General features: G+C 44.1%; 1 protein-coding gene across 1 annotated transcript; it reads right to left on the reverse strand.

Moving 5' to 3' along the window:
• Window positions 1-317: 317 nt before the first annotated feature.
• Window positions 318-9,390, reverse strand: dub (duboraya). Its single transcript, XM_047607607.1, has 7 exons — window positions 9,238-9,390; window positions 4,237-4,326; window positions 4,055-4,123; window positions 2,148-2,219; window positions 1,857-2,069; window positions 1,038-1,703; window positions 318-505 (listed from the first exon to the last, which is right to left on the reverse strand). The coding sequence occupies exons 1-7, from the start codon at window positions 9,241-9,243 to the stop codon at window positions 482-484; spliced, it is 1,140 nt and encodes a 379-aa protein (XP_047463563.1). The 5' UTR covers window positions 9,244-9,390; the 3' UTR covers window positions 318-481.
• Window positions 9,391-11,059: the final 1,669 nt, after the last annotated feature.

Here is an 11,059-nt window from a genome sequence, read left to right on the forward strand (position 1 = left end):
CTCGTCTCCGTCTCGTCTCCGCCTCGTCTCGTCTCATCTCGTCTCGTCTCGTCTCGTCTCGTCTCGTCTCGTCTCGTCTCCGCCTCGTCTCGTCTCATCTCGTCTCGTCTCGTCTCGTCTCGTCTCGTCTCCGTCTCGTCTCGTCTCATCTCGTCTCGTCTCGTCTCGTCTGTCTCGTCTCCGTCTCGTCTCCGTGTCTATCTCATCATCGTCTCGTCTATCTCAGCTTTAGACCAACGATTAAACTTTCTTGTGTAAATGGATCTCGTCGTCTGCAGTCGTTCAAGCTTTACGTCTTCCGAGTTGCTGTCTCATCGTCTCGCTCGTTCGTCTCGTCTTCGTCTCGTCTCGTCTCGTCTCGTCTCGTCTCGTCTCCGTCTCGTCTCCGTCTCGTCTCGTCTCGTCTCGTCTTCGTCTCGTCTCGTCTCGTCTCTGCAGGCCTCGCTGCTGCAGCATCTCCTTCATCATCGTGACTGATTCCTCATAAGGACGAACTCGTCTCTTCCTGAGAGAGAAACATTATTTACTTTAGAAAGTTATTTAACTTGATTCAGCTTCAAACATTTAAACCAGTGCTGTCAAAAGATTTAAAGCTTTAATCAGATTAATCTCAGGGTTCATGTGGATTAATTTCAGTTAATCGTGATTAAATATATAATTCCTGTTTAATCTTTATTGTTGATGATCAAACAGACTCCAGGAAGAAGAGAATATATCTGCACTGAACGAGTTGATTAAACAACTTTTTGTGTCTTATTTCTTTGTCCACCATGTGTCCACATGAATGTGTCCAGAATTCAAATGTCCCATGGAGAGGACCAACATGCTGTTTAGCGTCTTCCATCTTTATCACTACTGGATCAGCTGGTGCTAACGCTAACGCTACTTGGACAAACTGAGACACGTTCACAGTCGTTCTGCTGCAGATGCTTCATTAATCACATGAATCAGATGATGATTAATTAACGTTAACGAGTTAGTTTTGACATCACTAGTTTAAATATTTTCCATTTTAAGACTGTTGGTCTGAATCTTACTTCGATCTTTTCTTCTGTCTTCGTTGGTTCTTCAGTTGAATCTAGTTTCTGTTCCTCAGCTGAACTTTTCTCCACAGCTTCCTCCTCCTTCTTCTCCCCCTTTTCCTCCTTTTCCCCCTTTTCCTCCTCCTTCTTTTCCTCCTTTTCCTTCTTTTCCTCCTCCTTCTTTTCCTCCTTTTCCTTCTTTTCCTCCTTCTTCTCCTCCACCTTTTCCTCCTCCTCCTTCTTTTCCTCCTTTTCCTTCTTTCCCTCCTTCTTCTCCTCCTCATTCTTTTCCTCCTCCTTCTTCTCCTCCTCCTTCTTTTCCCCCTCCTTCTTCTCCTCCTCATTCTTTTCCTCCTCCTTCTTCTCCTCCTCCTTCTTTTCCTCCTTTTCCTTCTTTTCCTCCTCCTTCTTTTCCTCCCTCTGCTCAGATGAAGATGTGTCTCCATCCTTCAGGTCGATGCTGCTCTTTGACTCTTCTTCATGGGTTTTGTTTTCCTCTTCTTTTGTTTTTGAAGCATCTGTTTCTCCTTCCGTCTTGAAAACGTCTCCCGTCGTCGTGTCTGTCTCGTTGTTCTCATGTGATTCTCCTCCATCGTGGGCGGCGCTGCTCTCGTCTCCTGCGCTGGACTTCCTGTGGCGGCGTGATGGAGGCCGGCGCCGGATGGAGTGGCGAGCTCTTCCCTGCAGGAGCCAGGAGACAAGATGTGATCAATAACCGACCGACAAACAGCTCATGGACAGACCGAGTCATTTACATGATTTCTGGAGACCTTAAACGTGTCGGCCCGGGTATTTATAGGTCAGTGAATGCATCGGGTGAAAAGGACCAGTGACCTTGTTGATGTTGGTCAGGATGGAGCCCTCTGTCACAGCGGGAGTGGCTTCAAAGGAGGCGGGGCCTTCCTCCTCGGTGGGGCTGGTGGGGGTCGCTGAGGGAGGGGTGGTTACCGGGGCACAGCCTGGGGAGGGAGGGGTGAAGCCTGGAGGCAGCAGCCGGATACCAGGACTCTTTGGAGACGGACCCGAGGGCGAGAGAGCAAGACTGGACTAGAGAGAGAGAGAGAGAGTCAGGGTGTAGTTCTTCATCCACACCAGCAGAGGGCAGCACAGTTCACCTGGACTCACCTGGAGCTTCTCAATCAGAGCAGAGTTCCTCTTCACTTTGGACGGCTGAGGAGAGACGACACCTGAAGGGGGCTGACAAACACACGATACGTTCACTGACACACAAAACAAACAAACACACGATACGTTCACTGACACACAAAACAACACACGATACGTTCACTGACACACAAAACAAACACACGATACGTTCACTGACACACAAAACAAACAAACACACGATACGTTCACTGACACACAAAACAAACACCCGATACGTTCACTGACACACAAAACAAACAAACACACGATACGTTCACTGACACACAAAACAAACACCCGATACGTTCACTGACACACAAAACAAACACATGATACGTTCACTGACACACAAAACAAACACACGATACGTTCACTGACACACAAAACAAACAAACACACGATACGTTCACTGACACACAAAACAAACAAACACACGATACGTTCACTGACACACAAAACAAACACCCGATACGTTCACTGACACACAAAACAAACAAACACCCGATACGTTCACTGACACACAAAACAACACACGATACGTTCACTGACACACAAAACAACACACGATACGTTCACTGACACACAAAACAAACAAACACACGATACGTTCACTGACACACAAAACAACACACGATACGTTCACTGACACACAAAACAACACACAATACGTTCACTGACACACAAAACAAACACATGATACGTTCACTGACACACAAAACAAACAAACACACAATACGTTCACTGACACATAAAACAAACACACGATACGTTCACTGACACACAAAACAAACAAACACACGATACGTTCACTGACACACAAAACAAACAAACACATGATACGTTCACTGACACACAAAACAAACAAACACACGATACGTTCACTGACACACAAAACAAACACCCGATACGTTCACTGACACACAAAACAAACAAACACCGATACGTTCACTGACAACAACAACAAACACCCGATACGTTCACTGACACACAAAACAAACAAACACCCGATACGTTCACTGACACACAAAACAACACACAATATGTTCACTGACACACAAAACAACACACGATACGTTCACTGACACACAAAACAAACAAACGCATGATACGTTCACTGACACACAAAACATTCAATAACACAAAACAAACACATGGAACAGAAATATCACACGCTTTAAACTCTGGACCCAGTACTGATGTAGTTTAGTATCATCATGTAGCTGCTGCTTCTTATTATTTCATTCTGTGTTAATATCTCCTAATTTATCTTCTGCCCACTTCCTTTAGTGTAATGACGTTCTAGTTCCTGTTTATAGTCGACTTCCATTTAATCCGTCTGTAGAATATGTTCATAGTATCAGCCAGTCGCTGTGTAAATATTGTCCGTCTGCTATAAACCAGCCTGTACCACACCTCTTATATTCCACACTCTTCATGCTCTGACTGAACCTCTGGTTGTAATGAGAGTAAAGTTTAATCTAATCTAATTAGACTAAAATGAGTCAATATTCACATCAGAGAGGATTAAACCAGAGTCCATGAGTCCAGACTCAGGTCCTGGTTTAGTTTCTATGAATCAGGGATTTGTCTCATGTTTGTGTTGAAGTGTGTGATGACAACAGATCAAAGGAGCTTTGTGAGGAGCTCAGAAAAAGAGTTGTTGTTGCTCATCAGGCTGGAAAAGGTTCCACAACCATCTGTAAAGAGTCTGGAAGCCACAAATAATCCACAGAGAGTCAGACAGATTGAAGACGACTGTTCTCCTCCACAGGATGATCCACCAACAAACATCACTCCAGAAGAAAGACACTAAAGTCTCTAACGTGGACTAAAGGAGCCGTTTTTAGCCTCGTTAAGGCTCCAGGCTACGTCTCCTGGTCTCTCACCTCCTGCTCGTCTTCTTGTGGTTTGGGGAGCTTCAGGGTTTTAGGTGGTCGTCGTCTGACTGGTTTATCCTGGTAAACAACAAAACAAACTATTCAACGATTCATTGATGTTCAGACCAGTGTCCTAACAGTGGACCTGCAGGACGTGTCTACTTCCTGGTGTGTGTGGACGTTGGACTCACTGCTTCGTTGGTGGCAGGACTCTGTGCAGGAGCTGAGCCTTTGAATCTTCCAGCGAGTTCAGCCACGGAGCGTCGGGCTGGAGCCTCCCCCTGAAAAGATAAACACTCAGGTAACAACGCTACACCTGGACCAGACTCAGCAGCTGCAGATACACCACCTGACCACCTGGATGTAACCGAGCTCATAGTCCAGCGCCTCCTGGTGGATCATTAGTTCAACAGGTTATTAAAGACCAACTGATGCAATGAGGAGCTTCTCATTTCCTCCACATCCCGTGGTGGAGGAGATGTTAGTCTGGTGGAGAAGATGTTAGTCTGGTGGAGGAGATGTTAGTCTGGTGGAGGAGGAGATGTTAGTCTGGTGGAGGAGATGTTAGTCTGGTGGAGGAGATGTTAGTCTGGAGGAGGAGGAGATGTTAGTCTGGTGGAGGAGGAGATGTTAGTCTGGTGGAGGAGGAGATGTTAGTCTGGTGGAGGAGATGTTAGTCTGGAGGAGGAGATGTTAGTCTGGTGGAGGAGGTGATGTTAGTCTGGTGGAGGAGGAGATGTTAGTCTGGTGGAGGAGATGTTAGTCTGGTGGTGGAGGAGATGTTAGTCTGGAGGAGGAGATGTTAGTCTGGTGGAGGAGAGATGTATCGAGAGATTTAGTCTGGTGGAGAAGGGTCAAATCATTGGCTGCATCAAGCAGAGGAAACATCTAGAAACTACTGAAACTGGTTTAAGACCTTTATTCCAGACTGGAAGGACAGTGAAGAACCATGTTCTACCAGGAAGAAATAAATCCTGATTGATGGAGAAACGTTTGGAGGAAAAGCAGCAGTAGAACTCAGGGCTGTGTTTAATAGTGGAAGGAAGAACATTTCACACCATGGACAATGTGAAGGGAACTCAAGGGACTGAACAGAAAACCACTGATCAGGGAGGACAACCAGGAAAAAAGGCTCCAGTCTGACAGGGAGCAGCATCAATACAAGATCTGGGTGAAACATTAATTAACATTGTAGAAGCTTCATATTGAATCAATTACACAGAGAATGAAGCTGGAGTCAAAGCTGAAGGAGCTCCACCCACAGACTAGAGAGGAGGAGCTTTATTTGGCCAGATTGTGTATTTGGTCTAAGTTTGAATCACTTCCTGGTTTAACTGTCAGTCAGCTGGTTGCCTTCCTGCTGCAGGACCATGTTAGGATGAAAACACAGCAGCGCTGTCACCAGGGAGGCAGCTGCTAATTAGAGAGGCTACTTGAAAACATGCCACACGTTTGTGAGCTGGTTGATGTCAGAGGAATTCTTCCTGCTGTAGGTTTAACGTGGACAGAGGAAGGTTCTACTATGAACAACACTTATCAGAATAAACCTCCACAGTTAGAACTTCTACAGCATCCTGCACCACTGAGATGTCATTTATGCAACGAGTTCTGCTGCATGCTAATGCTAATGCTACCATATATATACCACATACATAGTTGTGTCACAATTCACTGTCTTCCCACCATTGGAATGTTTAGCATGTGCTGCTAGCAGCTACTACCGTTACTAATGCTCATGCTAAACCCAGGGCCTGTAGTCCTACAGACTAGAGCTGCTCCAGTGGCTAAATACTAAGAAAACCCAGCGTTCCCCTCCACGTTGTTCCTAGATGGAGGTAGAGAGGAAAGGTTCCTAAAGAAGGTTCTGCAGTGAGATGTGCTGAGAGCAGGGAGGAGAACTTTAAGAGGCTTAGAGAGGAGAACATGGTGGAACGAAGAGGAGGAGAGATATTCTCCACCTGGAGCAGGAATCCAGCCCCTGAGCCATTTTACCTGGTTAATACCACATGGATGAAGAGCAACAATGGTTTTAAAGTAGATCTGCTATTTATTTCTCTTCAGTCTCATAGATCAGATTCTAGGATTCAGTCTATGTCCAGTTACACGCCCTGAATCCAGCTGTTGACGTGTAGTTGATCCGTGTCCATTTCAGCTGAAGGCTTCACATAGCTGACATTTTCCACATGATTAAACCTCTCACAGACTCTTCACATGTTTGTGAGGACCTTCCATCGACATAATCCACCTCCTGCCCCCAAACCTTCACTCTGCAACGAGTCTGAACAGATTCAGTAAAAACCACCCAGACTGGTTCCTTGCACACTGCGCAGTCGGCCTACAAGCTGAAGCCGAGCGGTGAAAACACGACCGTTAAACCACTTCCTCTTTCAGTGTGTGTGGAATTCATTATGAAACGTGACATCAGGAAAGTGCTGCTGTTAAAAACATCTCGTTTCATATTTAGGAACATTTCACCCCGTCTGAGGAGCGTCTTTTAGTCTTTTATTCCCTGAGTTTGGTCTACAGATGATGCTGTGTAGTTTCATCTGGATTCTGATGAAACTCAGAGATTTGTTGGGATGACAGGACAAAAGAAAAGGAAACATCATCCACCAAACCAACCCTCTGCTGAACTTCTGATTCACAACGTGGTTTTCTACGTGAATGGTATGGTTGTAGTTTAGCTGACCTGGCAACAGTAATACAGGAAATGACTTATGTAAAGGGGGCAGCACTCTGACTACACTAGACCTGGTTTATCTTCTCTGTAAATAATGAGTCTGTCGTATTTATTCAGCCTTTTACTCAACCTTTTATAGCTACTACGTTTTACTTTTCACACTGTATTTTATAGTTTGTTTGAGGCATTGATGGGTCACGTTTGTCAGTTTCATTGTTTCCACGACAGTGACAATAAAGGCATTCATTCATTCATTCATTCATTCATTCATTCTGGTTTGGTTGTTTCAGATGCACGTTGGTAGCTTGTTATGATCCAGAGATAAAGAAACGTCTAAGCCACGCCCCCAACACAATCTGATTGGCCCATCAGATCAGATTCAGTTCCCAACAGAGAGACTCCAGAACAACTTTCCTCTAGAAAACTGTTGGTTAACGCTAACGTCCGAGTCTGACAGTGATTCTGATCCTGCTGTGATCAGCTGTGAAGTAGCTCAGGAGGTGGAGCAGGCGTCCAACACCTGGAAGGTTGGTGGTTTGATTCCGCCCTGGCCCTAACTCTAGTCTGTCCAGGTAATTCACCACCACCAGGGTGTGACTGTGTGAGCGAATGAATAACACAATCAATTATAAAGCGTCTTTGAATGTCTATGATAAAGCGCTATATAAAAACCAAGGCATTGTGTCACTATCAGACGCGATTGTTAATTATTCTCTAAACCATTCACACATTTATATAATAGTCGTATGGTGCATTAACCCTTATGCTCTTTTCAAATTTACTACCCACCTTTGTGGTAAAAATGTGCACACACAAAGAAACATGAGACCATAAGATCATCACACATCTGATCTATTAAATAACTTCAAACTCAATAGTTTTCATGATTTTAACCCTTTAAATGCAAGTTCAAAATATTTCCTTATTATTATTATTATTATTATTATTATTATTATTATTATTTAAAAAAACAAACAAACACAAAAGCTGAATTGTTTTCCATAAAACAGTCAGTAGGAGGATGAGGCTTTGGTGGTAATTAGAGTCTTGTGTCAAAGATCTGCAATAAAATTATTTGATTGCATTAGTTTTTTAATGTAGTGACAGAGTTAAAATTTTGCACCATCAAGAATTTCCTGCTTCAACCTACAGTAGGAAAATGGTTGAATCTGATCAAATAAACAGAGACAGTATCAGATGGACACTACATAAAAAATACCAACGCAACCAAATCAGTTTTACGCTAACCTCTGACACGGTGAAGTGTCCAGACAGTGGAAAACGCAGCACAAGAGAATAAATGACAAAAATGGGATTGAAAAGAAGAGTTCCTGCAGAAGTTCATGCCACAAGATGTAACAGCCAAATTATCACCAATTAAAAACTCGTGAGGGTTAAAACAATGTTCAGACGTTGCAATGCATCAGTTTTATCAGACACTCAAAGACACGTTATAATTGATCACATTATTAATTGGTGCTGAACTACCTCAGTAGTCAGAGCTGATGGAAACAAGCTGCTGATCCACGTCTACACCACAACCAGCATCACACACACACAATCATACACCAGTGGAGTTCACACTGGGAGGAAGGTGGGTTTAAAGTCTTGCTCAAGGACACAGTGGACAGACGAGGGACAGACGAGGGACAGGGCAGAATCAAACTCCCAACCTTCCAGTTATTGGACGGCCGCTGTGACCCAGTAGTTATGAGCGGGGGCGTTTAAATGGTTGTTGTTTGTGTTTATACTGTGTCGCGTTATCTGGACACGTGTTGATTCAGACAGGAACAGAGGAGCTACAGTCACCAACCTGAACATGGACGACGCTGTAAAACTTCTCTGCAGACATAAATAAATATTTAAAACACAACCGAGGTGCAGGAAGGTTTCAGATGTTTCACTATCGAAGGTAACAGCTGGATTCAAACACGAGCTCGTAACACAGGAGAGGAAGTATGAACACGTGTTTTCTATGGACGCTTTAACTTTATAAAGTTTATTGAAAGATGAGAAAGGATTTTATTTAGTTCTGTTTGACGACAGAATCACAAAAATAGATCTGAGAGTCGTCTGCATAGAAACTGAAGCTGATGTGATTCTGTTGAGATATTTGCAGCTGAAATGTGAAATAACGTTAATATTTCCTAAAATAAATGAAAATACGGGGGTGTTTTTTCTTGTTTCGAGCAAAAGAGGAAAGAAGCTGAATCCATGTTTAGATGTTAGATGGAGAGGAGCTGATGTGGCAGAAATAAACGGACGGGCGGAGATTATTGTCTGTATGAGCTGATGACAGCTCCAACACCGCCATGAAATCTCAACCTGCAGCTTCATCATCGCTTCATGAAGTGAGAATCAAACAGGAGTCGACTGAGGTTGATTCATTAAAGCTTTTGTCTCGTTCGTCTTTTGTCCAAAGTCCAGAGCAAGAGAGACGACAACAGAAAAACTAGAAACCAAGCAGCGAAGTGAGCAGCAGAAAGAGAGTGAAAAGTTTGAAGAGCTTTACCTCCATCCTGTTGAGTCGCTCGCCGCCTCGTTGTGTCGAGTATGTGTGAAGGAGAGAGAGGAGGTTAAATATAGAAGCAGAGAGAGAGAGGGAGGCAGCTCATGTTCTGTCACATGTTCATCATGTTTGTTTCCTGCAGCTCCGTCTTCATTCATTAAAACCCACCAGAGTTTATTTAGTCTGCACACAGCTACGTTTGAAAACGCTTTCAGTGTTTCATTTACAGCCCTGGTTTTATATTTCTGTCATGTGTCTGGTCTTGTTTTCACACAGGGAGACTTCAGAAGTAAAATCCAACCCCACCACATTCCTTCATCACAGTTACTGACATAGACCGTATATAAACATGGACCCCACGTCTCCACCATTCCTTTAATTAATGCTACGCTCAGCTCCACCTCCACCGGCTACAAGGAAAGGTTGGCTTGAGCCCTGAACTTGTTTTGGAAAATAGTTTTGACAACTCTCACGGTCCCATGGGACCTCTTTCCAGAGCAGTTGGCATGGCAACGAGTGGTCGCCATGGTGTCACATCTTGTTTCTGTAGCGTCAAATAACAAACTAAAACTAAACTTATCCAGATAAGAACATTCATGAACATCATATTAACCACCCAATACTTGAACATCATTTATCTGACGTGTATTGTAGTGTTTTATTTCGACACAAGTCCCGCCCACTAACATAGAGGGGGTGGAGCATATGCTGCAGCCTCCAGCAGAGTCAGAGTCAGAATAAATCTTCTGAGGATCCATCTCTGTTATTGTTTTAACTGAATGCGTCTGTGTGTCCATATGTAGAGTATCTACATATATTCAGTCATTCCACACATGTGCTCTGTTCTCCTCAGGGCTGCATCAGCCTCTTTATGTATGTTGTATATTGTCATGTGCTATGTCATGTTCTCCGTTGTCTACTTTGTATATACAGGATATATGTTCTTTGACATATGTATATTTGTATATATTGTCAACCTTTGAACATTTCACATGTTGTTGTTTAGCTGCTGCATCGTGGCCTTTGAGGAAGGACATTTCAGTCCTGTGTTGTGTTGCACATGTCAGAACGGACAATGAAGTTGACTTGACTATTGATCGGTTCGTCAAAAGAACCCATGTTTGGTCATAAAACTCCACAGAAGCCCCTCCTCCTCACCACTCAGGTGTTTCTGTTATTTTGTCCACCAGGGTTTGGTCGTCATTCGGAGGAACAGGAACGTCTTAGCGTCGTTTATCTGCCGGATGTTTCCATCGCTCTGACAGGAAGTTGAGTCACTGAAGCAAAGGCAATTTCTTCTTTCATTTCTCTTTTTTCAAGTTTCGTCACTTGTGCCTCTGACTGAAGACTCCTCTCTAGTTTCTGGTTGTGTAAGACGAAACAAACATTAGTGTTGAGTTGGTGACAGAATGACACGATTTCTGAACCAGGGTTCGAATGGAGGCAAAATTCTAAGATCTGACACCTTCTTTAGGATTTCAGGGTCACGAATATAAAACCTCCTCCTCCTCCTCCTCCTCCTCCTCCTTGTTCTGGGAGTGTCTGCGGTTATCTGTGGACCAATCAGCGGTTCGTGGTCAGGAACAGGACATGGTTGGAGGGGAGGAGTGAAGCCGGCCGTGATCGAAGGAGGAAACCTTATAAGGTGAACTGAACGCTCCCGGAAACATGACCAGTTACACAACTTCTTCCCCACAAACACAGCTCTTCCTAGCCTCCTAGCCTCCTAGCCTCCTAGCTAACAGTAGATGAATACAGACCACTGCCACCTGCTGGTAGGTATAGAACATATGAACCAGCCAGTGTCTGTGGTGCGTTCAAGTGC

The sequence above is a fragment of the Mugil cephalus genome, chromosome 15 (genome assembly GCF_022458985.1).
Source record: "Mugil cephalus isolate CIBA_MC_2020 chromosome 15, CIBA_Mcephalus_1.1, whole genome shotgun sequence".
NCBI classification, from domain to species: Eukaryota; Metazoa; Chordata; class Actinopteri; order Mugiliformes; family Mugilidae; genus Mugil; species Mugil cephalus.

Bases quoted from the DNA above. Each gene is read 5' to 3' on its own strand.
- dub (XM_047607607.1), bottom strand. The intron at 2,220-4,054 runs GTGAGAGACCAG...TGTGTTTGTCAG, and splicing joins CACAAGAAGACGAGCAGGAG to CCCCCTTCAGGTGTCGTCTC. The intron at 506-1,037 runs GTAAGATTCAGA...TTTCTCTCTCAG, and splicing joins AGACAGAAGAAAAGATCGAA to GAAGAGACGAGTTCGTCCTT.